Raw genomic sequence first — 27,777 nt, forward strand, 5'->3', positions numbered from 1 at the left:
TATTTATTGTTGGGACAGAGAGAGACAGAGCATGAACGGGGGAGGGGCAGAGAGAGAGGGAGACCCAGAATCGGAAACAGGCTCCAGGCTCTGAGCCATCAGCCCAGAGCCCGACGCGGGGCTCAAACTCACGGACCGCGAGATCGTGACCTGGCTGAAGTCGGACGCTCAACCGACTGCGCCACCCAGGCGCCCCTACTTTTTCATTTTAAAAGTAAACTAAGGCATGTGGAAAAGTTTGACTTGCCCAAGCACTTAAAGCTTCATGAATCAAGCTGATGTGACTCCAGAACCCAGAATTAACTCCTGAATTATAATAATTAGAAGCAAGAAATGTGCCTTATTTTACACAGTAGGTAACTAACCCTTTAATTGGTCATCTTGCTTCATAGGGTAATTTTAATCTTAATTGTGATTAAGTAGAAGATTAAATTTTTACAAGCTGATCATTGAGAAAGTTTAATAAACTATTTTTCTAGTTTATGAGTAAATATTTTAGCAATTTGAAAAAGGAGAAATTTTAGTGTTATAACTTTTTTAAATTGAACTCTGCCCAATGTAGGGCTTGAACTCACAACCCCGAGATCAAGAGTTGCATGCTCTACCAACTGAGCCAGTCAGGCACTCTAGTATTATAGCTAATGATTTAACTGCAGATAATCAGATAGATGCGTGGTCAAAACTATGTGACAAATTCAGCCATAAATTTAACCTTTGAATGGAGTACTGCAGTTTCTTATAGCTTTAACACTTTCATTATTCTGATCTGTTATGTCAGTTGTTCTAGATTATAAACCCTTAATCAATTTTTCATATGATGCTTTTTAAAAAAATGTTTATTTTGAGAGTGAGAGTGCACACGCACGTGAGCAGGGTCGGGGCAGAGAGAGAGAGGGAGAGAGAGAATCCCAAGCAGGCTCCGTGCGTAGCGTGATGTGGGACTCGATCTCAAGAAACGTGAGATCATGACCTGAGCCAAAATCAAGAGTTGGTTGCTTAGCCAATTGAGCCACCCAGGAGCCCCTCATATGAGGTTTTGTTAGTAGTTCCTTGACTTTATTGACTAGGTATTGGGTACTTTTATTGCTAATTGGCTTATGAACAATTTAACAACTAGCCAAAGATTGAAACCATTTCGACTTGCTATTTGCATAACAGTAAACCATGTTCAAACTCATGAAAGTATGTGACTAACAAGGCATTTTGTGCCAAGAATCCTGCCAAAGTGCCATTAGTTAACAGCAGCCATTGTGACACCTGAAGTGAAAGGTTCTTGAGTTCATCCACCATGCTAGCTTTCCTGTTAGGTCAGGGGATGAGGTAAAGTTATGTATGTCTAAGCATATCCCTTACCTCAGCAGTATATAAGATTTTTATTTTTAAAGAGCAAAGAACATCTTATTTTTTAAAGTTTATTTATTTTGAGAGAGAGCAATTGGGAGTGGGAGAGGCGCAGAAAGAGGGGGAGACTGAGAATCCCAAGCAGCCTCTGCACTTCAGCACAGAGCATGATGTGGGGCTCTACCTCACAACTGTGAGATCATAACCTGAGCTGAAATCAAGAGTCAGACGCTTAACTGACTAAGCCACCTAGGCGTCCCTGAGATATTTTAAAAATGTTCCTTCACTCAGATTTCCCACAACTGTTCATTTTATTTTATTTTATAGTTTATTTGTAAGTGGCTTTAAATTCTAAGTCATATGAGTGGGTTACAAACAAAATAAATTTGTGTTTAAAAAATCTAATTGAGTGTTATGTTTATTTTTGTGTATAGGTCTTGCTATTTTGGAAGCTACAAGAAAAACATAGATTAGGGGAGGTTTGGTCATGGCTCAGATATCCAACAATAATGGATTTAAGCAATGTTCATCACATCTGGAACCAACAAGAACAAAAGAAGTGGACAAAGAAGAAGCATTACAGATGGAAGCAGAGGCTTTAGCAAAACTGCAAAAGGATAGAGGAGTGACTGATAATCAGAGAGCCTTTGAGTTATCAAGCAACACCAGACAAAAAGCACAAGTTTATAACAAACAGGATTATGATCTCATGGTGTTTCCTGAATCTGACACCCAAAAAAGAGCAGTAGATATTGATGTAGAAAAGCTCACGCAAGCTGAACTTGAGAAACTATTGCTTGATGAAAATTTTGAAACTAGGAAAACACCTGTCTTGCCAGTTACTCCTGTTCTGAGCCCTTCGTTTTCAGCACAGGTGTATCTTAGACCTACTATTCAGAGAGGACAGTGGCCACCTAGGTTATCAGGGCCTTCCACGTATACTTTACCTTCTATTTATCAGTCAACTTACAGCAGTAAACAGACTGTATTCCAAAATGGCTTCAGTCCAAGAATGCCTGCGTTTCCATCCACAGAACCTATATATTTAAGCTTTCCAGGACAGTCTCCATATTTTTCATATCCTTTGACACCTGCCACACCCTTTCATCCACAAGGAAGCTTACCTATCTATCATCCAGTAGTCAGTCCTGACATGGCAAAGCTGTTTGACAAAATAGCTAGTACATCAGAATTTTTAAAAAATGGAAAAGCAAGGACTGACTTGGAGATCAAACATTCAAAAGCTACAGTCAACAATTTACAGGTATCTCCAAAGTCTGAAGATATAAGTAAATTCGACTGGTTAGACTTGGATCCTCTAAGTAAACCTAAGGTGGACAATGTGGAAGTGGTAGACCACGAGGAAGAGAAAAATATTCCAGGTTTACTAGCAGAGGATCCTTGGGATGCTGTTCTTCTTGAAGAGAGATCACCAGCAAGTTGTCACCTTGAAAGAAAAGTGAATGGAAAATCTCTTTCTGGGGCAACGGTAACAAGAAGCCTGTCTTTAAATATTCGAACAACTCAGTTTACAAAAGTCCAGGGCCAAATATCTCAGGTATAGTCTTTTCTTACTAACTTCTCAACTGTAGTAATATAACACAGAATTCATGTTTGCGTACATAATTTATTAGGTAAAAGAAATCTTTTTCATGTTGAATTTTGTTTTCTTTATTCCTAAATGTGCTGTGAATTTTAGATTGTGTGGTAAAGGATGAAATGTGTTTAGGTCAGTTGAACAATTACTTGCTATTAATAGATTTTTTTCTAGGATTATAAATTAAACTCTAATCAAGGATCTGGCTGTCACTGATAGGTATTTAAGATAATTTTTATCTCTTCATGTCTTCTCATTATATACGGTCCTACTTTCTCTTCATTATCTTTTATTTTCCAGGTTAAACCAGTAATTTTGGTTTTTAACCCCATTATGGAAAATTTTCCATATATTTTGTTTTTAACCATAAGTGAATGGAAGGAAAGGAAGGAAACCCCATAAAAGTCATTAAAGGACTCTCCACACCTATATTGATTAAAATGAAAAATGTGGTATAGTTGCTGAGTTCATATTGTCTTACTATCTGTAAAAACTAGTTAAGGGTAGCTGGAACAGGATGTCTTCCCTCAGATGAGAGGCAGCAGGACTTAGATTTTTCCTTTCCAAGTACAGTATATCATTGCAGGTTTCTATTTTGCTCTTGTAATATCTGTGGGTTTGGGAATGTTTAAGTTTCATTCTCCCCTTAATGCGAATTACATCATTCAGCTAATTAGACAAGCACTTAGTTACTCTTTAGGTGCTGGGAATCAACTAGCCTTTAGGGAAGGAGAAGCAAATTTTGCATGATTTTGAATGGGTGTATGTTGAATTGCGACTTTAAAAGCCATTTTGGAGAAAGAAGCAGGTAGTAAGAAGGCTTGGAAACACAGATGAGATTTTTGGATGACATTATCAGAAAAGAGAAAAATCTTAACTAATGGAATGTTTTATAAGTGGATTTTGACTACAGTTCACTAAGGATATGTTATTTTAAGCTTTTCAGTATTTACAAATTTACTCATATAATCTCTTAATACTTTCAATTAAAAAATCACAAGTTAATTGTATATTTTAAATTGATATCCTAAATATAACATCAAATTATTTTCTCTTAATATCTCTGTCATATTGTTGAGGGTTTTCTTTTTGTTTTTACAAAATAACAGTCATTGGGCACTTGGATGGCTCAGTCAGTTGAGTGTCTGACTTTAGCTCAGGTCATGATCTCATGCTTTGTGAGTTCGAGCCCCACATTGGGCTTTCTGCCCAATGCAGAGCCTGCCTCAGATCCTTTGACCCCTCTCTCTGTCCATCCCCTGCTTATGTCCTCTCAAAAATAAATAAACATTAAAAAAAAAAAAAACCAAAATAACAGTCATTTCCTAAAGTATTTAAAAGGAGATGGAGAAACTAAGCCATGAGTCATCCACCAAAAAAAAAAAAAAAAAACAAAAACCAAAAACAAAAAAGAAGATGGGGTGGGGGAAATATACCAAAAAGAACTGATAATTGTGTATTTAGCTTTCTGAGGCACTACTCAACTTTCCCATAATGGCTGCACCATTTTACATCCTATCAGCAATGTGTGAGAGTTCTAGTTTCTCCATATCCTTGCCAACACTTGTTATTTTCCATTTTCTGGATTATCACCATCCTGATGGATGTGAAACAGTATCACTATGGTTTTGATTTACATTTCCTGATGACTAATGATGATGAGTATCTTTTCATGTGCTTAATTGGCCATGTATCTTTTTTGGAGAAAATGTCTGTTTAAGTCATTTGCTCGTTCTAAAAATTGGATTGTTCATAGCAGCTTTACTCATAATAGCTCCAAAGTAGAAACAACCCAAATACCTCATCAACTGATGAATGGGTAAACCCAAGTGGTATGTTCATACAGTGGAATATTACCCACAAAAAAGTGAAGTCCTGATATATGTTATAACATGGATGAACTTTAAAAACATAAATGAAAGAAGCCAGGCACAAAAGACCATGTTTTGTATGATTCATTTTATATATGTCCAGAAATGGCAAATCCATAGAGACAGAAAGCAGATTAGTGTTTTCCAGGGGTCAGGGAAGGAAAGAATGGGAATGATTGTTTAATTGTTACTGGGGTTTTGGGGAGGATGATGAAAATGCTCTAGAATTAGACCATTTCAGTCTTCTTACCATAGTGGTGATGACCACACAGCATTGTGAATGTATTGAAAGCCAGTGAATTTTATGTTCTGTGAATTTTACCTTAATTAAAAAATATATTAAAGGCACTAGTTCACCTGATCCATCCTGCTCAGGCCAGACCACTGCTGGATTCACAGTGTTCCAATGGAGAGATCCCTCCCCAAACGTGGGTCTCCTTTTTATAGGCAAAGCATGACAGCATGAGGGGATGGTGTCTGACACTATGCAGTCTGGATTAGGGAAATCAGCTTTCAGGAGTTGTTTGGGAAGGGCAACTGCCTAGAACTTGGAAATCTCAGGAGCTATGGAAATTTGCAGTTTTTGCTATCAGAAAAAAGGCAGCACCTGGTCCTATAGGGAGCTAAGTGTAGGCTCAGTCCTCCCATTGGTAGAAGAGAGAGTCCCTGACTGTCCATACAACCCATCCAGGTCACTTTTAAATACTCCTGCTCCTTGCATCACACTTTTGTATGTATGTATTCACATCTTTACAATATATGCATTGTGACCACAATACATAGACTATCTTGAATTTGATCAAATATTTATAAATGACTGGTTTATTTCATATCTGTGTGTCTCAAATTCTAATTTTCTCAGCATCAAAAAGTCATTTATCCACTAAGGGAAACATTATTCCAAGTGAGCTGAGATTACCATTTTAGGTGAATTGTGGTTATTATATTAGATAAGTTGAGGTTTCTGGATCAACTGGAGTTACTTACTGTCCAGTGATCCTGGATCAGAACTCAGAACCTGAGAGCTGCATTCTTTTTATCTATGTGTAGATATTCAAACTGACCTTTTTTTTCTTTTCTTATAATGGTCACTGAGACAGTAGAGAGTTCCTAAGAATCCTATGAGGACAGAGCAACCCATACCTATTTTACAATTGAGGAAATGTGAAGAAATTTAGGAATTCTTAATTTTTTCATATAATAATGGTATTGTAAGTTAAATGAGCTCTTATATTTTAGAGATGTATACTGAAGAATTTGTAAATGAAATGTAATAAATTATAGTTTTAATAGAAGGAAGAGCTGGGGATAGGTGCTTCTAGATGCAACAAGATTGGCTATATGTTGATAATTATTGAAGCTGTGATGGATACATGGGTGTTCATTATATTATTTTTTCTACTTTTGTATGTCTGAAAATTTCCACAATACATTAGAGGTTAGGAAGAAGACCACAGAACTATTTGTAAGAAGAAAAGCTGATGTTCAGACCCATGATGTGACTCTAAAATCACTTCCCCCACTCCATCCCTTTAGTGATAGAACATGCTATTTTGGAAGTAATAAGTTCCCTGTCAAACATGGGTTGAATAATTAGCTTCCCCAACTTAGTTGTATGTCACTGTGCCCTGAAGAGGAGTTTAGGCTTCTTCAGTCCTGATATTGTCTGTTTGGGGGTGGGAATAAGAGGTGAGATTTTGGAATTTGAGGGAAAAGATGACTTAAAAACATTTTTTTTCCTTCTTTAAGTGATTTTGATGCAGCTAACCTGCTCCCTTGGACTAGCATTTGGAACCTTTTGACTAGATGACTTTAAAGTTAGTTTCTCTGTATTTCAGAAGCCTGTGAAATTGGGAAGGTGACAAGACAAATAGCAAAACAAAAATTAAGTACCCTGGAAACCGTTTCCTCACAACTTAAGGTGCTTTTGCTACAAAATCCTGCTTCCTTTTCTTTCCTTTTTTCCGCCTTTAGACTGGTCACTTACAGTTCAACTGATATTTTCTCCACCCTTTCCTTTGGTGAGGACAGGGCTGTGATACCCACATGCCTTTCTTTCATTGCTCCCTGCATACATCTTTTCCTCCTTATTTTTAATATTTGTCATAGTACCATCTGCTGTTAAGACATCTAATGCCATTCTATTTTGTAGGACTGCTTTACGCATATGGGTCATTTCAACATTTAATAATGTAATGCTATTTTCAGAGTCATTTAAGGCCTTATTTGTGTATTTATCAAGGGCCTTCTTGTGCTGTATGACATTTTGAGCTGACGTGTTGATCAGTAATGGCCTCAGTAGTTTTCATTAAACTAATATTTGCATAGCCAGCCTTTCTTTGTCTTTCTATAAAACTACTGTATGGAAGCCAACTATCAGTGTTACCTATTGCTAGATCTGGATGGTGGAATAGACTAGTTCTAGTCATATTCAAACATAATAGCATAGTCTGGTCCAGGTATGACAGATGCCAGATTTAGGGTTTGACAGGTTTTGAGAACAGTGTCAGGGGAGTATAAAAGTATAGCTTGATATTTAGTCATCCCCTGTCATCCATTGATGACCTTTAGTTTCTGAAATTCTTTGAACCTGTTGAGAGGTTGTCACAGTCAATGGCTTTCCCATTGGAAGTTTAGATGCTTCTACTGGTAGTACAGTAGCTGCTACTGCTCCTAAAGGCAAGGTAGCCATCCTTGGGCTACAATGTCAATGGATTTGGAAAAATATCCTGCAGGTTTCAATTAATGCCCTAATTTTCATGTTAGGGGCTAAGGCGTGGCTTCTTTTTTCAGCAAGGAATAGGGTAAATAAATGGCTTTTCTAAGTTTGGTAGAGGTAGAGCTAGTAGAGGGTAGTTTAATTTTTAGTTGTTGAAAGATCCCCTGTTGTTCTTTATCCCATTTTGAAGGCTCTTTATCTGGTCCTCTAGTGGCTTTATATACAAATTTGGCTAGGACTCCAAACTCTGGGATCTGTAGGTGGCAAAATCTAGGCATTCCTGTAAAGGTTTGGAGTTGGTTTTATGTGACAGGAGGTTCCAATTCTATTATAGCTCTTTTTCTCTCGATTGGCAGGGAATGCTATCCAGTAGTTAATTCATATCCCATATTTCTGTTTCGAAGTTTGAGCCTTCTTAGACTGTTCTTGGTATCCTGTTTCTCTAAGAAAGTTTAGTACAACAATGGAATTATTGTCTGAGACCTCTTTCATGGAGCTTCATATTAAAATATCATCCACGTATTGTACTGTTATTCCCTGAGGCAGTATAAGGTCTCTAAACTCTCTGCTGAGTGTATTGCCAGACAAATGGGGACTCTTCTCTAAATCCCTGTGGTAGGACTGTCCATGTAAGCTGGCATGCTTGATGTTCTTCTACTGGAGTCAATTCAAAGGTCAGTAGAGGCTGGACCTCTTCACTTAAGGGGATACAAAAGGAGAAATGCTTTAAATCAAGCACTGTAAGCCATACACCTTTCTGTATTGCCTGAAGTTTGAGTCAGTACAGTATAAGGGTTTGTCACTCGGGTGAATAAGGACTATAGCTTCATTTATTACTCTGAGGTCTTGTACCATTCTGTACTGGCCATTAGGTTTCTATTTAAAAAAAACAAACATTTTTTAAAATGTTTATTCATTTTGAGAGGGTGTGGGGGAGGGGGGAGGAGCAGAGAGCAAGAGAGAATCCCAAGCAGGCTCCATACAGTCAGCACAGAGCCTGATGCAAGACTCCATCTCACAAACCATGAGATCATGATCTAGCCAAAATCAAGAGTTGGACATTTAACCAACTGAGCAACCCAGGTGCCCGTTAAACATTTTATTTTTAATTTTTTTTTAATGTTTTTTTATTTTTGACAGAGAGAGAGAGAGACAGCATGAGCAGGGGAGGGGCAGAGAGAGAGGGAGACACAGAATCCGAAGCAGGCTCCAGGCTCTAAGCTATCAGCACAGAGCCCGACGTGGGGCTCGAACTCACAGACCGTGAGATCGCGACCTAAGCCGAAGTCAGACACTCAACCGACTAAGCCACCCAGGCGCCCCTAAACATTTTATTTTTAATCTCTGCACCCAACGTGGCACTCAAATTTACAACCCTAAGTTTAAGAGTTGTGTGCTCCACCAACTGGGCCAGCCAGGCACCCCTCTCCATTAGGCTTAATAGGCAAAATGGGAGTATTATAAGGGGACTGGCAAGGTTTAAGAATTTCATTTGTAAGAAATTTATCTATGAGTGGTTAGAATCCAGCCCTGACTTCTGTCTTAAGAGGATATTGTTTTCTGTGTGCAATAATAGCAAGATCCTTTAGAGCTGTTTTGATGGGATGGACTATTGCCTTCCCTGGGATATCATAATTCCAAATTTGGGGATCTACATGTTCCCAAATGTTAGGGGGAATTCCAGGTGGATGTCCAGTTTTTCTTCAGCCCTTAGAGAGGAGACCATCCTCCTGTCTAGTTAGTTTGAACTGGCTTCCCAACTTAAACATGAGGTCCCTTCCCAGTAGGGGAGTGGGACAGGAAGGCAGAACCAGAAAAGAATGGGTAATTACTTGGTCTCTATGTTTACAAGTTACAAGAAAAGTTTGTAAGCATGATTTAAGTTCTCCTATTCTAGTAATTTTAGAAAGACAGGTCGCGCTGGAGTGCTAAATAAGGACAGAGTGAGTGGCTTCTGTATCAATAAGAAAATCAATGAATTTAACTTACTCCCACATCCAGGGTAACATGGAGCTCAGCCATCATTATGTTCAGGGGAGCCAGACCAATCTCAGGGCCTTGTCATGCTCTCTTCAGGTTGTTCCACTGGGTTGAAGTTTGAGGACCTAGGGCCATTTTTGCCAATTTATGGTGAATGTCTGGTGCTGACTGGCTTATAAAATGCCTATTTAGGATAACCAGCCTTTCTGGTGTGGCTGAGTTTAAATTTATATATTTACCAATTTATTCTATTAAAAACCCCTAAAATAAGGCTGGATTTTCATCATTTGCCTGGGTTACTTCCTTAATTTTATCAAAATTGACAGGTTTAGAAAATCCTCTTTTCATTCCCTCCAGTAAACACATGACCATATGGTCTCATCTTCCCCTGTCAGGTCTGTCCTTTTGGTAGTTCCAGTGAGGCTCAGCATTAGGAACAGTGAGTGTCTCCTCCTACTAGATAATGATTTCTATCCCTGGTCACCTGCTTATCTGCAAATTCTTGTGTCCCAGCCCAAATTTAGGCCTTTTCTTCTGGGGTACAACAGTGCATTAGAATAATAATAGATATCCTGACAGGGTAAATCAAATAGTAGAGACACCTGGTGAAATACATCTATAAACTTACGTGGATCCTCTGAGTATCATCCTAGTTGTTTTATTTGTGCCAGATCTGACATAGAAAATGGGACATGTACCTTAATTGTGCCCATTTCCCTGTTTGCTGCTTCCCAAAGTGGATACAGTCCTGCCTTAGTCTGAGTGTTTGATAGGTATGATGTTCTAGTACATCCCACTGGGCTTGGAGCAGAAGGCTCCAAAGGTTTATATGGAGGGGGAGTTACTAAGGGTCTGGGCTCGCATGTGGGCTTATTGTGACTTTTTCTTCTGCTGATTGATTTGTCTGACTCAATTGGTTTCTTTGATTGAGTGGTCTATTTTATTTATTTATTTATTCATTTATCTATTTATTTATTTATTTTTACATTTAACTGTGTGTTATATATTTATTTTTTTAACTGTAGTTGGCACATTGTGTTCTGCATTTTTTAAAAGTCTATTTATTTTTGAGAGTGTATGGGGGGGAGGGGCAGAGAGAGAGAGGGGAAGAGAGAGGATCCCAAGCAGGCTTCACACTGTCAGTGTGGAGTCCTCTGTGGGTCTCGAACCCACAAACTGTGAGATCATGACCTGAGCCCAAATCAAGAGTCAGATGCTTAGCTGACTGAGCCACCCAAGTGCCCCTTGGATGGTCCATTTAAGCAATCATCATTTAAATATCTAGGGGCGCCTGGGTGGCTCAGTTGGTTAAGTGTCCAACTCGTGATTTCGGCTCACGTCATGATCTCAGGGTTCATGGGATCAAGCCCCGAGTTGGTTTCTGCGCTGTCAGCATGAAGCCTGCTTGGGATTCTCTCTCTTTCCCACTCTTTCTGCCCGTCCCCCACTTGCTCTCAAAATAAATAAACATTCAAAATAAAATAAAACATCTAAAGGTGTGGGGGCCTGGAATCTTACCAGGCACATCCTACAAATCTCTCTTAGATTAGGATCCTGACTCAGTGTCATCAAGGTCTGGATGTAGGGCCCTTCAGTCCATTTCCCATGATGCCTGCATAAAAGGTCTAATTGATAAATAGTATTAAAGTTTAAGGACCTGTTAATGGGCCATTTTTCATCATCCTCCAGAGAATATTGAGGCCAGGCATTATTACAGAAGAAGATGAAGTACTTCTTTAAATCCTTTTGTCTAGGGGCACCTGGGTGGCTCAGTTGATTAGGCATATGACTTTGGCTAGGTCATGATCTCAAGGCTTGTGAGTTCAAGCCTTAAGGCTGGCTCTGTGCTGACAGCTCAGAGCCTGGAGTCGGCTTCAGATTCTGTCTTTGTCTTCCTCTGCCCCTCCCCTGCTCACTCATCTCTCTCTCTCTCTCTCTCTCTCTCTCTCTGTCTCTCAAATATAAATATTAAAAAAAAATTTTTTTAATCCTTTTGTCTAAATTGACTCCAGTGTGCTAGGAGACAGCCCAAAGGGGTATCCTTTGGGGTTGAGGAAGTTGATCCCATATTTAATTCCTATAAAATGAAGAGAGTACATTAACTAAGAGTCCATTACCAAAATCCCCCTTGGCTTCCAAATGGCATCCCATCAGGAATATTGCCAAAGGTTCCTGGGGTTCAGAGTGGTGGGAAGTATCCCTCATTCTCAGCCACTCTGACACCTTTGTGCCACTTGAAGCGTTGTTGGACCTTTCTTCACTTCCCTGCTGCATCCTAGGCTAGAGTAGGTGACAGTGAATGGATAGAAATGCTGGAGAGATTGGGGCTGCCTCTTTCCATTTTGAAAGAGTTGATATATTTGGCAACCAATAATAATACCTTTGTTAGCATCTAGATCTAGTATCAATGGATGGAGTAGAGGTCTTGGCCTTTGTTAATATGGGGCAGCTATTTTATATCATGTTATGTGTCCTATATCTAAGTTAGAAGTACTTTCAATCTGAGGGCAGGACTGAAAACGCCAAACAGTCCATGGGGAAGGACAAATGAAAGACATGATAAAATGAAAATATGGAACTCCTGCCTAATCTGGGAAACTTCTCATGAGCTTTAGCCATAATCCAGTCCCAAGGGAGTGATCCTCCATTGGGTGAGTGCCCCACTGATCCCTTTCTGGAAGCACTCGATTAGACATATCTTGGATTTTATGCTTATCAAGGGATTACATCAGGTTTAGAAGGAAACCTTACATGGGAATCTTGAGATCGGTGGCTATCCTAATGACATATATGGCTGTCCCATGCCTAGGAAGAATACAAGTATTAAAAGAAAAGGTAAAACAGGGAGAGCCTGATTTCTGAGCCCAATGCCATTATGGCCAAAGTACTGGTGCCCAGCTGGGCGACAGGAGTTTGTCCCTTCCCGTAGTATAGCCACAAGCAAGAGGTTCTCTCCTAAGCACTCTGGCAAGACATGTTCTGAAGGGTCATACTATTCAGGACATCCCTGAAAAAGAAAAAGAACAGATGGGAAACAAAGACTAGGAGTAAAGACGACTTCTCAGGTTGTACCAGTGCTCTTGGATTCACTGTGTTGTCCTGTACGGGCCATCAAAAATGTTAGGACATCCTTGCACACAACAGTCCAAGAATTCTTGAGACATTTTATGATGCAATTTAGCAAGTTTATTAAGTAGCATGGGGACAGGACCTGCAGACAGAAAGAGCTGTACTTTTTGTTGTATGAAGCTGGTGGTGATATGCTGTGTGCTCAAGGGAGAGGGGACATGCAGGGAGTATTAGATCATAGAATTTCAACTAGTAAAACTACTTTTATAACATTTCTCTGGTGCTTATCATTCAATTCAATTCAATATTAACTATTGGTGAGATTTACAGTCAGTCATGAGACCCTTGTGTGTAGCAACCAGCACGTATTTGACCCTTAGCTTTCTGGATTAGGGTCTAGAAATGGTGACCATTTTTCTGCTTCTGTCCCTCATTCGTTAGACTAAATGATTTCTGAGGTTCCTTTCAGGAATAATATTTAAAGTTTGGAAAGGTCCCATGTAAGAGAAAGTGGACTTTTTTTTCTTTCTTTCTTTTAAAGTTTTGTATTTTGGACATAGTTCCTCAAACCAATTCATCAAGTGGAATAACTGAAAATCATAGTATTCCTGTAAAAAGAAAAAAAGATGAAATGTACTAAAATTTTCAATATATTAAGTATGTTACCATTGTGTTACATTAAGTAGTACTTTGTGCTGAATTTTAACAGACTAGTGGTAGCAAGTGCTGAAAGTTGGAATACAGAATAGCTTTACTTTAACTGTATGGAAAGGTTAAAATTAAGCAAATCCTGTTTATATTTTTCAATGTAAATTGAGAAATTCAATTTAGTAACTTAATTTTAACATCCATTGTTTCAGGTGTGCCTGGGTGGCTTAGTCAGTTAAGCGTCCAACTCTTGATTTCTGCTCAGGTCATGATCTCACGGTTCATGGATTTGAGCCCCCTCTTGGGTTGTGCACTAACAGTGCAGAGCCTGCTTTGGATTCTCATTCTCTCTCTCTCTCTCTCTCTCTCTCTTCCTCCCCTGCTTGTTCTCTCTTTCTCTCCCAAAATAAGTAAATAAACTTAAAAAAAAAAAAAAAGTCCATTGTCCCAGAAAGTAGAACCAAGGACCAACTAGAAAGAAAATTAAAAGGGGTGTCTGGGTGGCTTAGTTGGTTAAGTGTCTGACTTCAGCTCAGGTAATGATTTCACGGTCTGTGAGTTCGAGCCCCGCGTCGGGCTCTGTGCTGACAGCTCGGAGCCTGGAGCCTGCTTCAGATTCTGTGTCTCCCTCTCTCTGACCCTCCCCCGTTCATGCTCTGTCTTTCTCTGTCTCAAAAATAAATAAACATTAAAAAAAATTGTTTTTTAAAAAGAAAGAAAATTAAAGGAGGCTGGTTTTATAGTTAAATATTGATAATAGAGCTTACAAATAGCCATTTAATAATGATGGTTCCTCTCAGGTTCTTAGTTCAGTTCACTATTATCTGAAGTCTTCAATCAGAGGTTTGGTGTGCACTTATTACAAATGCTATAAAATAATTTTTATATTCAAAGGAAAGTTCTAAGCCCGTGTATTAACACTAAGATTTCATCATTTTGTTTGTGTCCATGAAGATAAAGTTTGATTTGATTTAAGCCAAAAGGAGCAGGTAAACAGAGCAGTAATAATAGACTGACTTTGGAAGTCTGGCACAAACAGGCATGGAGCTTTTAATCTTTCACACACCATTTTATTTAAAAACTTTTCTCTAAGATTCATATCTTTTATTTGGAAGTAAGATTGCAGTGCCTGTTCTTTATAATTACTTTACATGCTCAAGTATTCATTTCCTGTAAGAATTTTATGCTTTGTGGTAAAAACTCAGAAGGGTGTTTTTCTTCTTACTCAGCAAGCTTACTTCCTGTTTCCTTCTAGTGTCTTTTGTTAATAATAATCTAAATACTTTAGTTCAAATTTTTTGTGACCAGTACCAGGAAAAGGCAGCATGGTATTTAAAACTGTTTTATGACAACTTAAGTTTAAATCAGACTAATAGCTGTAAATTTAGCTACTTTGAACAGATTGCAGAGATTTTAGTCAAATTATTTTCATGGAACTTGTTTTGCAAAGTTCTGTGGATATTGTGGATATTGGCTCTTTTTAAAAGTTAATTGTATTAACATTATAAACATACATATCTTCATTGGCAGAATGTCTATCATTAATTTTAAAGAAGAGGGAAACTTGATGGGGCACCTGAGTGGCTCAGTCGGTCAAGTGTCCGACTTGGCTCAGGTCATGATCTCGTGGTTCATGAATTCGAGCCCTGCGTCTGGCTCTGTGCTGATAGCCTGGAGCCCTCTTTGGATTCTGTCTCCCTCTCTCTTTGACCTTCCCTTGCTTGTGCTCTGTTTCTCTCTCTCTTTGAAATATAAATAAACATCAAAAAAAATTTTTTTAAATGAGGGAAACTTGAACAAGATGTGATTTTTCATTGTCTAGCTGAAGGTAATACAATATTTGAATAGCTTACTGAAGACTCTAAAATTTTGTAAAAATTCAAATAAGGAAGTGATTAACTTTGTTCTGAATAGTAACTGACATATATGTGGGTGTGTGTGTGTATGTGGGTGTGGGTGTATACACACACACACACACACACACCCACCCCCCCCACACACACCCACATATATCTTTAATGGTAAAGTACATTTATTGGAAATTTGTGCGTTCAGTCTAATTTCTGGGACAATAAAGCATGAACCTTGCATTTGTGTAGGTGTAAAGCTTTCCTGTATTTTTATAACTGCTTTACAAAGTATGCACGGACAGTTTTGTGAATTATTTCAAACTTCCATCACTTTCCTTAATCCACCCATTCTACCTCTTCTGGTAGATGACCTCACTAACTTTTTTTGTTTTTTTTTTTTTTAATACTGGGGGTCAAGTTAATTTTAAAATTCTTTTTAAGCTTTTTTTTTTTTTTTTTAAGTTTATTTATTTTGGGAGCGGGTAGAGAACCAGTGGGGTAGGGGCAGAGGGAGAGCATGACAGAAGATCTGAAACAGACTTTGTGTTGACAGCAGAGAACCTGATGTGGAGCTTGAACTCGTGAACCATGAGATCATGACCTGAGCTGAAGTCAAATGCTTAATGAGCTGAGCCACCCAGGGGCTCCTAAAGTTTGTATGTATGTATGTATTTATTTTGAGAGAGAGTTCACACATGTGCGAATGGGGGAGGGGCAGGGAGGGAGGGAGAGAGAGGATCCTAAGCGGGCTCCATGATGTCAGCATGGATCCTGATGCAGGGCTCGAACCCATGAACTGTGAAACCTGAGTTGAAACCAAGAGTCCGACGCTTAACCGACTGAGCCACCCAGGTGCCCCAAGACCTTTCTTTGTATGGACTTGCCAACCTCAGATTTGCCTCTTCTTTCTGGTTTGGATGTAAGAGATATTCCTTCCATTTTCCAAAACTTAACTCTTTCCCCTTTTCTTGTTCCTGTCTCCCCAGAGTATTTTCTACCATTACTCTTTAAAGAAGAATTTGTACTTACTGCCTTTCCAGTCTCTCACCATCTTCTCTTATTTTTATCATATTGCAGAAACTTGTTTCTGGTAAAATGAATACTAATTGCCAATCTAGTGACCATATTCACTATCCAGCCATCAAACATTAATCTGTGTTTGTCTGTAAGGGTGTTTCTGGATGAGATTAACATTTGAATCAGTACACTGAGTGCTCTCCCTCATGTGGGTGGACCTCATCCAACCAGTTGAAGGCCTGAAGAGAGTGAGAGAGCAAAGTGGCTGACCCTACTGCAAATAAGGGGAAATTCGGCCAGCCTGACTGCCTTTGAGCTAGATAGAACATGTGTTTTTTCCTGTCTTTGGACTCCCCACTGAAACATCAACTCTTCCCGGATCTTGATTCTGCTGGGTTAAGATGGGAACTATACCATTGTCTCTGGGGTCTCTAATTTGCCAACTGCAGAACTTGAGACTTGTCAGCCTCTATAATCACAGGAGCCAATATCTTACAGTAAATCTCTTTATTTATGTGTACATATGGGATATTGCACTCTTGTTCATCTTGATGGATACCTACAGCCATTAGCAGACAGAAATTTCCCTGTAGAAAATTGCAGCGATTGGATGATCCTCATCAAGTATATGTCTTTAGGTCTGGAATAGAGTATTTCTAGGGGTGCCTGGGTGGCTCAATTGGTTAAGCCTCCGACTCAATTTCAGTTCAGGTCATGATCTCGTGGTTCGTGAGTTTGAGCCCTGTGTCCAGCTCTGCACTGAGAGTGCAGAGCCTGCTTGGGATTCTTTCTGTCTCTCCTCTCTCTTTGCCCCTCCCCTGCACACACATGGACACTTGTGCTCTCTCAAAATAAATAAACTTAAAAAATATATATATTTCTCGATGGTGACCAAACAACTACATGGATTTACAAACCCAAAATATTTACTAGAAAACTCATTATTTTCTTCTGGACAGACCTCTTTTGTTGTTCTGTATATCAGATAATGGCATTAGCAGTCTTTTCTTATTTTTCTCTTCATTCATTGAACACTATTTGAGGATACGATGTATGTGTTACAAATTAATCATTCACAGACCTAATCCTTAAAGAACTTGGGTTAGAAGGAAGAGACAAGATGTGTGTGCATATAACTGTAGTACAAAATAGAAAGCCTTGAATGCTACATAAAAGTTTGTGTAAAATCAATGGAGAAAAGAGATGATTTGATGCCTAGGTTGTTTTGAGTGTGAGGGAGGGATTTGGGGTAAGAGTTGAAGGAATCGGTGTAATATTAAAATTTTTTTTTCTTTTTTTTGTTTCAAAAAAATGGAGAAAAACAAAACATCTAATGTTAATGTGTGAGATGACACATTGGCAGCTCAACTGTTTTTTACTTTGTAAAGCCAAAGTAAAAACAGAACATTTTGAGTTAACTTTTCAGGTGTTGTTCTTATCTTGATGTAGGACTGTAGCTAGTTATATAGTCTATTTCTATGCTGTCAGTTGAAACCTGTAATAACCTTGAAAGGAAGGGCCTAATTCATGAAAGGCACTAAAAAATACAATTTTTTGGTTAAAAAAAGTCTAAAAATGCCCCTAAGGAGATTCAAAATTTGGTAATAAGTAAAACATAAAAAAGAAAGAAGAAAGAAAGAAAGAAAGAAAGAAAGAAAGAAAGAAAGAAAGAAAGAAAGAAAGAAAGAAAAAGAATTATTGGGTCAAGCAAAAATACAGGTTTTCTTGGGTCAAGCAAAAATACAGGTTTTCTGTAGCATTGCTCCTGCAGAGGTCATGATGTTGTTTTTCTTGTGTTTCCCTCCCTCTCTCCCTTTCAAAATTTTATTTAAATTCTAGTTAGGGGTGCCCGGGTGGCTCACTCAGTTAAGCATCTGACTTCAGCTCAGGTCATGATCATAGTTCCTGGTTTCAAGCCCTGCTTTGGGCTCTGTGCTGACAGCTTGGAGCCTGGAGTCCACTTCAGATTCTGTATCTCTCTCTCTCTCTCTCTCTCTCTCTCTCTCTCTCTCTCTCTCTGTCCCTTCCTTGCTCACACCCTGTCTCTCTCAAAAATAAATAAACATTTAAAAAAATTAAATTCTAGTTAGTCAACCTACAGTACAATATCGGTTTCAGGAGTAGAATCCAGTGATTCATCACTTACATACAACATCCGGTGCTCGTCATAACAAGTGCACTCCTTAGTACTTACCCATCATCCCTCTAGCCTATCCCCCACCCACCTCTCTCCATTTACCCAGTTTGTTCTCTGTCTTTAAGAGTCTCTCATTGTGGGGCGCCTGGGTGGCTCAGTCGTTTAAACCTCTGACTTCGGCTCAGGTCATGATCTCACAGTTCCTGAGTTCAAGCCCCATGTCAGACTCTGTGCTAATAGCTCAGAGTCTGGAGCCTGCTTCAGATTCTGTGTCTCCCTCTGTCTGTGCCCCTCCCCTGCTCATACTCTTTCTCTCTCTAAAAAATAAATATTAAAAAAAAAATAAAAAAAAAAAGAGTCTCTTGTCGTTTGTTTCCCTTTTTTTTTCTCCTCCCTCCCATATGTTCATCTGTTTTGTTAGTTTCCACATGAGGGAAATAATGTTATTTGTCTTTCTCTGACTTATTTTGCTTAGCATACATAATACACTCTAGCTCCATTCACATCTTTGCAAATGGCAAGATTTCATTCTTTTTGATGGCTGAGTAATGTTCCATTGTGTGTGATTGTGTGTGTGTGTGTGTGTACACGTACACACACACCCACGTCTTTATTCATCAGTCAGTGGACCTTTGGGCACTCTCCATAACTTAGCTGTACGCCTTCGAATCTGTATTTTTGTGTCCTTTGGATAAATACCAAGTGCTGATCGTAGGGTGGTTCTGTTTTTATCTTTTAAAAAATTATTTATTTATTTTTGAGAGAAAGCGTGAGTGAGTGAGGGGCAGGGAGAGAGAATCCCATGAAGTGCAGAGAGGGAGAGAGAGTGCAGAGCCCAGAGAGGGGCTTGAGCTCATGAACTGTGAGATCATGACCTGAACTGAAGTCAGATGCTTAACCAACTGAGCCACTCAGGCACCCCTATTATTAACTTTTTGAGGAACCTCCATACTGTTCTCCAGAGTAGCTGCACCAGTTTGCATTGCCACCAGCAGTGCAAGAGGGTTTCCCTTTTTCCAAACCATCACCAGGATCTGTTCTTGTGTTGTTTATTTTCGCCATTCTGACAGCTGTGAGGTGGTATTTAATTGTGGTTTTGATTTGTAATTTCCTGATGATGAGCTATGTTGAGCATCTTTTCATGTGTCTGTTAGCCATTTGGATGTCTTCTTTGGAAAAGTGTACTTGTCTTCTCATATCTTAACTGGACTATTTGTTTTTTGGGTGTTGAGTTTGCTAAGTTCTTTATAGATTTTTGATACTAACACTTTATCCAATATGTCATTTGCAAATACCTTCTCCCATTCCATAGGCTGACTTTTAGTTTTGTTGATTGCTTCCTGTGCTGTGCAGAAACCTTTTATCTTGATGAAGTCCCAAAAGTTTATTTTTACTTTTATTTCTCTTGCTTCTGGCAACATGTCTAATAAGTTGCTATGGCCGAGGTCAAAGAGGTTGCTGCCTGTGTTCTCTAGGATTTTGATGGTTTCCTGTCTCAGATTTAGGTCTTTTCATTCATTTTGAATTTATTTTTGTATATGGTATAAGCAAGTGGTCCAATTTCATTCTTATGTGTGTTGCTGTCCAGTTTTCCCAGCACCATTTGTTGAAGAGACTTTTTTTCCATTGGATATTCTTTCCTGCTTTGTCAAAGATTAATGACCACATAGTTCTGGGTCCATTTCTGGATTTTCTGTTCTGTTCTGTTGATCTATGTGTCTGTTTTTATGCCAGTATCATACTGTATTGATGACTACAGCAGCTTTATAATATAGCTTGAAATCCAGAATTGTGATGTCTCTAGTTTTGCTTTTCTTTTTCAGGATTGCTTTGGCTATTCAGGGCCTTTTGTGGTTCCATACAAATTTTAGGATTGTTCTAGCTTTGTGAAAAATGCCGGTGGTATTTTAATGGGCATTGCATTAAATGTGTAGATTGCTTTGGGTAGTATAGACGTTTTGACAATGTTTGTTCTTCCAATCCATGAGCATGGAATGCCTTTCCATTTCTTTGTGTCCTCTTCAATGTCTTTCACGAGTTTTTGATACAGATCTTTTACCTCTTGGTTAACTTTATTCCTGGTATCTAATTGTTTTTGGTGCTATTACAAATGGGATCAATTCCTTGCTTTCTTTTTTTGCTGTTTCATTATTTCTGTATAGAATTGCAACCATTTCTTTCTTTAAAAAAATTTTTTTTTTCAATGTTTATTTTTGAGAGACAGAGACAGAGCATGAGCACGGGAGGGGCAGAGAGAGAGGGAGACACAGAATCTGAAGCAGGCTCCAGGGTCAGCTGTTAGCACAGAGCTGATGCGGGGCTCCAACTCACATACCACGAGATCAAAGAGGTTTTTGCCTGCTTTCTCCTCGAGGATTTTGATGGCTTCCTGTGTTACATTTAGGTCTTTTATCCATTTTGAGTTTATTTTTGTGTATGGTGTAAGAAAGTGGTCCAGGTTCATTCTTCTGCATGTCGCTGTCCAGTTTTCCCAACACCACTTGCTGAAGAGACTGTCTTTATTCCATTGGCTATTCTTTCCTGCTTTGTCAAGGATTAGTTGGCCATACGTTTGTGGGTCCATTTCCAGGTTCTCTATTCTGTTCCATTGATCTGAGTGTCTGTTCTTGTGCCAGTTCCATACTGTCTTGATGATTACAGCTTTGTAGTATAGCTTGAAGTCTGGGATTGTGATGCCTCCAGCTTTGGTTTTCTTTTTCAAGATTGCTTTGGCTGTTCGGGGTCTTTCTGGTTCCATACAAATTTTAGGATTATTTGTTCTAGCTCTGTGAAGAATGCTGGTGTTATTTTGATTGGGATTGCATTGAATATGTAGATTGCTTTGGGTAGTATCAACATTTTAACAATATTTGTTCTTCCTATCCAGGAGCATGGAATTTTTTTCCACTTTTTTGTGTCTTCTTGAGTTTCTTTCATAAGCTTTCTATAGTTTTCAGTGTATAGATTTTTCACCTCTTTGGTTAGATTTATTCCTAGGTATTTTACAGTGTTTTGTGCAACTGTAAATGGGATCGATTCCTTGATTTCTCTTTCTGTCGCTTCATTGTTGGTGTATAGGAATGCAACCGATTTCTGTGCTTTGATTTTATGTCCTGCAACTTGCTGAATTCATGAATCAATTCTAGCAGTTTTTTGGTGGAATCTTTTGGGTTTTCCATATAGAGTATCACGTCATCTACGAAGAGTGAAAGTTTGATCTCCTCCTGGCCGATTTGGATGCCTTTTATTTCTTTGTGTTGTCTGATTGCCGAGGCTAAGACTGCCAATACTATGTTGAATAATGGTGGCGAGAGTGGACATCCCTGTCTTGTTCCTGACCTTAGGGGGAAAGCTCTCAGTTTTTCCCCACTGAGGATGATGTTAGCGTTGGGTCGTTCATATATATGGCTTTTATGATCTCGAGGTATGCTCCTTCTATTTCTACTCTCTTAAGGGTTTTTATCATGAAAGGATGCTGTATTTTGTCAAATGCTTTCTCTGCATCTATTGAGAGGATCATATGGTTCTTGTCCTTTCTTTTATTGATGTGATGAATCACGTTAATTGTTTTGCGGATATTGAACCAGTCCTGCAACCCAGGTATAAATCCCACTTGGTTGTGGTGAATAATTTTTTTAATGTATTGTTGGAGTCGGTTGGCTAATATCTTGTTGAGGATTTTTGCATCCATGTTCATCAGGGAAATTGGTCCCTAGTTCTCCTTTTTAGTGGGGTCTCTGTCTGGTTTTGGAATCAAGGTAATGCTGGCTTCATAGAAAGAGTTTGGAAATTTTGCTTCCATTTTTATTTTTTGGAACACCTTCAAGAGAATAGGTGTTAACTCTTCTTTAAATGTTTGGTAGAATTCCCCTGGAGAGTCATCTGGCCCTGGACTCTTGGTTTTTGGGAGATTTTTTATTACTAATTCAATTTCCTTAATGGTTATGGGTCTGTTCTAATTTTCTATTTCTTCCTGTTTCAGTTTTGGTAGTATATATGTTTCTAGGAATTTGTCCATTTCTTCCAGACTGCCCATTTTATTGGCATATAATTGCTCATAATGTTTGTTTTTATTAAAAAACATTTTTTTTAAACTTTTATTCCTTTTTGAGAGACAGAGAGTGAGTGGGAGAGGGACAGAGAGAGAGGGAGACACAGAATCTGAACCAGGCTCCAGGCTCTAGGCTGTCAGCACAGACCCCAACGTGGGACTTGAACTCATGAACTGTGAGATCATGACATGAGCTGAAGTCAGACGCTAAACCGACTGAGCCACCCACGCACCTCCAATTTCTTTGCTTGTTATGGTGTGTTCAAATTTTCTATTTATTCCTGTTTCAGTGTTGGTAGTTTGTATGTTTCCAGGAATTTATCCATTTCTTCCTGGTTGCACAGTTTGTTTACATATAATTTTTCATAATCTCTTATAATTGTGTTCTGTGGTGTTGGTTGTGATCTCTCCCCTTTCATTCCTGATTTTATTTTTTTGGGTCATTTTTTGATACGTCTGGCTAAGAGTTTATCAATTTTATTAATTCTTTGAAAGAACCAGCTCTTAGTTTGATTGATCTGTGTTTTTTGTTTGTTTCTATATCATTTACTTCTGCTCTAGTCTATTATTTTTCTTCTGCTGCTGGCTTTAGTCTTTGTTGTTCCTTTTGTAGCTTTTTTAAGTGTCAGGTTAGGTAATGTGTTTGAGACCTTCTGTGCTTCTTGATGTAGCCTGTATTGCAATATACTTCCCTCTTAGGACTGACTTTGCTGCATCCCAAAGGTTTTGGATTGTCTTGTTGTCATTTTCTCTCTCTCTTTTTTTTTAAATTAAAACAATTTTTAATGTTTATTTATTTTGAGAGAGAGAGAGCGAGCAGGGGAGGGGCAGAGAGAGAGGGCAAGGGAGAGAGAATCTCAAGCAGGCTCCAGGCTCCATGCTGTCAGCACAGAGCCTGACATGGGGCTCGAACTCAAAACCATGTGATCATGACCTGAGCTAAAATCAACAGTCAGATGCTCAACTGAGCCATCTAGGCACCCCTCGTGTTTTCATTTTCATTTGCTTCCATGTACCTTTTAATTTCCTCTTTAATTTCCTGGTTAATCCATTCATTCTTTAGTAGAATGTTCTGTAACCTCCAAGTATTTGTGGTCTTTCCAAATTTTTTTCTTGTGGTTGATTGCAAGTTTCATAGTGTTGTGATCTGAAAATATGCATGGTATGATCTCACTCTTTTTTTTTTACTTGTTGAAGGCCAATTTGTGACCCAGTATGTGATCTATTTTGGAGAATGTTATGTGTGCCCTTGAAAAGCATGGTTATTCTGCTGCTTTAGGATGGAATGTTCTGAATACCTGTTAAGTCCATCTGCTCCAGTGTGTCCTTCAAAGCCATTGTTTCTTTGTTGATTTTCAGCTTAGATGAATGTCCATTGTTGTGAGTGGGGTATAGTCACCTACTATTATTGTATTATTTCAATGAGTTTCTTTATGTTTGTTGTTATTTGATTAATATATTTGGGTGCTTCCAAGTTGGGGCCATAAATATTTACAATTGTTAGATCTTGACAGATAGACCCCTTAATTATGATTTAATTCTTCACCGTCTCTTTTTACAGTCTTTGGTTTAAAATCTGTTTTGTCTAGGGGCCCCTGGGTGGCTCAGTTGGTTGAGCATCTGACTTCAGCTCAGGTCATGATCTCATGGTCTGTGGGTTCGAGCCCCACATTAGGTTCTGTGCTGACAGTTCAGAGCCTGGAGCCTGCTTCGGATTTGTGTCTCCCTCTCTCTCTGTTCCTCCCCCATTTGTACCCTATCTCTCTCTCAAAAATAAATAAAGACTAAAAAAAAATTGTAAATCTAGTTTGTCTGATACAAATATGGTTCCTCTGACTTTTTTTTTTTTTTTTTTTGGCATTCATTAGCATGATAGATGTTTCTCCATCCTTTCATTTTCAATCTGCCAATGGCTTTAGGTCTAAAATGAGTCCCTTGTAGGCAGCATCTAGATGGGTGTTGTCTCTTTATTCATTCTGATACCCCATGTCCATTTACATTCAGGGTGATTATTGAAAGATACAAGTTTAGTACCACTGTGTTACCTGTAAAGTTGGTGTTTCTGGTGATGTTCTTTCCAGTCTTTGTTGCTTTTGGTCTTCTCCACCCCCACTCAAAGAATCCCCCTTAATATTGCTTGCAGGGCTGGTTTAGTGGTCAAAACTCCTTTAGTTTTTGTCTGGGAAACTCTTTATTTCTCTTTCTCTCTCTCCTTTTAATGTTTATCCATTTTTTTGAAAGAGTGAGAGAGAGAGCACAAGTGGGGGAGGGGCAGTGAGAGAGGAAGTCACAGAATCTGAAGCAGGCTCCAGGCTCAGAGCAGTCATGTCAGCACAGAATTGGATGCGGGGCTTGAACTCATAAACCGTGAAATCAAGACCTGAGCCAAAGTTGGATGCTCCACAGACTGAGCCACCCAGGCACCCCTCTTATTCTATCCCCCCACCCCCTTTTCTATTCTCAGTAGTGGCCTTGCTGCATAGAGTATTCTTGGCTGTATATTTTTCCCATTCAGCATATTGAATGTGGATATCCTGTCACTCCCATCTGGCCTACTGAGTTTCTGTGGACAGATCTGTTTGTGAACCTGATCTGTTTTCCCTTGTAGGTTAAGAACTTTTTTTTCCCTTGCTACTTTCAGGATTCTTTCCTTGTCTGTGATATACCTTCGTGTTGGCTGGCTTTTGTTTAATTTAATGAGAGTTTTCTGTGCTTCTTTGACGTCTGTGCCTTTCCCCAGATTAGGGAAGTTTTCAGCTATAATTTGCCCACATAAACTTTTTGCCCCTTTTTCTGTCTCTATAAATCTGGGACTCCAATGAAAGGAATGTTATTTCATTTTAATAAGTCACTGAGTTCCCTTAAGTATACCTTCATGAACCATTACCTTTGTTTCACTCTTCAGCCTCATAATTTCTCATAATTTTATCTTCTACATCAGTAATTTACTCCTCTGCCTCGTCCATCCTCACTGCCATGGCATCTGTTTGGGTTTGCATTTTGGTTATAGCATTTTTAATTTTGGCCTGACTAGAATTTAGCTCTTTTATCTCTGCAGTAAGGGATTCTCTAGTGTCTTCTGTGCTTTTTTTCAAGCCCAGCTAGAATCCTTATAATTGCTGTTTTAAATTCTGAGACATGTTATATCTTTATCGATTAAATCCCTGCCTGTCATTTCTTCCTATTCTTTCTTTTGGGGTGAATTCCTCTGTCTTTGCATTTTGAAGGAAGAAAAAATAATAAAGTAAAAATTAAAAAAAAATTAAAGGAAGCTAGATCCTAGGTGTGCTTTGGTCTGCTTAAGAGGAGCTTGATAGAAAAAAGGAAAAAGAAAAAAATTGTAATTAAAATAAAAAATAAAATCAAATAAAAAATTTGCTGCTTCTGTATCTAAGAAAAAGAATAGACACACACAAAATGAACAAATGAACAAACAAGAAAAACCCAAATGAATTTATATACAGTTTCCCCTAGAGCTGAAACTTTGTAGCACTCTGCGATCAGTAGTTCTAGGTGTGGAGGTGATTTGTACTAGTCTTCTGGAGGAGGGCCTGTTGCTCTAAATTTCAGGTCAACTTGCCCTAGTGGGGATGTGCCTGGAAGGCACAGGTGGCGGGGCTTGGTGCAACAGGTCCATTCTCCACTTGGTGGCACTGTTTAACTCACTGGCGTCTATCAGTATTGGTGTGCTAATGGTAAAAATGGTTTCTCCCCGCTCTCTAGTCTCCAGAGTGGGAATTTCATGCCATCACAGACATGCAATCAGTTACCCCTCTTGTGTCCCTTGCTTCTGTCAGCTCCGCGCCTTCCCCGTTTGTGTCCAAGCTGTCCACCTGTCAGGCATGCCTGTGTTTCATAACCCCACACTTCAGAGACCCCTGTGGCTCTGTCCTGCACTGATACTCTGGGGGAGGATTTTGCCTTGCCATGGATGGTACAGTCTTGTCCCAGAAAATGTTCATGCAGTCACTCAGCAGCTCAGAGTTTATGGTATATCTTGCAACACACAGCTGGAGCCAGGTTTTGCTGCCCTTTGCTGCTAGCTGTCCTTGTTCCTATACAGGTGAACAGGGAAGCTCTTTGGTGCCTGCAGGGTCTTTGCCCCACAGAGAGTCTGTATTGCCTCTACGAAATGTACTCCAGACAGGGAAACTGCTTCTCCCTGTGCCACCCAGGGGATCCTCAGACTGCTTCCGTCTCCTGGCTTCCTCACCTGATCAACACCAGGTGCTGACCTCCAAACTTTAGATTTTACACTCTGCTGTTTTTAAAAGCTGGCGCTATTGAGACCCTTTCCTTTTCCCCTGTCAGTGGTTTTGGGGAATGGTTTTCTTAAGCAGTCCCCTGTGTATTTTTCATGCTTTCTTTCTAGCTACTTTCAGGGGGAGTGCATTTCTTTTTAAATGTTTTTTTTTTTAATGTTTAGTTTTGGAGGAGAGAGAGACAGACAGACAGAGTGTAGGCAGGGGAAGGGCAGAGAGAGAGGGAGACACAGAATTCAAAGTAGGCTCCAGGCTCTGAACTGTCAACACAGAGCCCAACATGGGGCTCGAACCCACGAACCGGGACATCATGACCTGAGCCAAAGTCAGACTTAACCAACAGAACCACCCAGGTGCTCCTGGGGGAGTGCATTTCTTGCATGACTCTGGCATGCTGCTCAGTCTCCCCCTCGCTCCCCACGTCCTCTCTGCAAAAAGGGCCTGTTCCCCTCTGTGGCGTGGGTGCTCTTCTCTCCCCCAATTCACCTCTCCACACCACATACCTTCAGGTTTTCTCTCCCAAATTATGCATATTGTTCTGTTAATCCTCAGATCAATTTCCTAGGTGTTCAAAATGGTTTGATGTTGGTCTAGCTGTGTTCAAGTGATGAGACATGCTCAGAGTCCTCTTACTATGCCATTTTAACTCCTCCTTTCCTTTTTTTAAGTTTATTTATTTTGAAGGAGAAAGAACGGGAACACCAGCAGGGGAGGGGCAGAGAGAGAGGGAAAGAGAGAATCCCAAGCAGGCTCCACACTGTCAATGTGGAGACTGATGCAGGGCTCGAACTCAAACTAAATCCAGAGTTGGATGCTTAAATGACTGAGCCACCCACGTACCCCTATCATTTTGTTTTTAAGTTTTTTTAGGGAGACTTTTTTGAGAGGTAGAAGGGCAGAGTGATTAAGCATATGATTCTGAAGCTAGGCTGCCTGGTTTGAAATACTATGATTATATTAGCTCTCTGACTTGTGTTAATTAATTTCTCTGTGTCTCATGTTTTAATCTGTAAAATGGGGATAATAATATTACCCACCTACTAGAGATTTGTGGGAAATAAATAATACATATAGCCCTGTGTCAGGCTCTGCACTGACAGTGCAGAGCCTGCTTGGGATTCTCTCTCTCCCTGTCTCTCTGCCCCTCCTCTCTCTCTCTCTGTCTCTCTCTCTCTCTCTCTCAAGATACATGATAAATAAACTTAAAAAAATACATACATACTTGTAAATTTCTT

The 27,777-nt window shown here is 39.3% G+C and overlaps 1 protein-coding gene across 2 annotated transcripts in view; it reads left to right on the forward strand.

Moving 5' to 3' along the window:
- PIK3C2A (phosphatidylinositol-4-phosphate 3-kinase catalytic subunit type 2 alpha) overlaps nt 1-27,777 on the forward strand; it is a 201,740-nt gene that overhangs the window by 99,142 nt on the left and 74,821 nt on the right. For both annotated transcript variants that reach the window (XM_040495704.1, XM_040495703.1), the window contains one exon: nt 1,776-2,899. In XM_040495704.1, coding sequence (XP_040351638.1) covers nt 1,829-2,899 — 1,071 coding nt within the window. In that variant the 5' untranslated portion in view covers nt 1,776-1,828. The remainder of the gene's footprint in view (nt 1-1,775; nt 2,900-27,777) is intronic.

Source organism: Herpailurus yagouaroundi, unplaced genomic scaffold, assembly GCF_014898765.1.
Source record: "Herpailurus yagouaroundi ecotype Mexico unplaced genomic scaffold, PumYag 187, whole genome shotgun sequence".
NCBI lineage: Eukaryota > Metazoa > Chordata > Mammalia > Carnivora > Felidae > Herpailurus > Herpailurus yagouaroundi.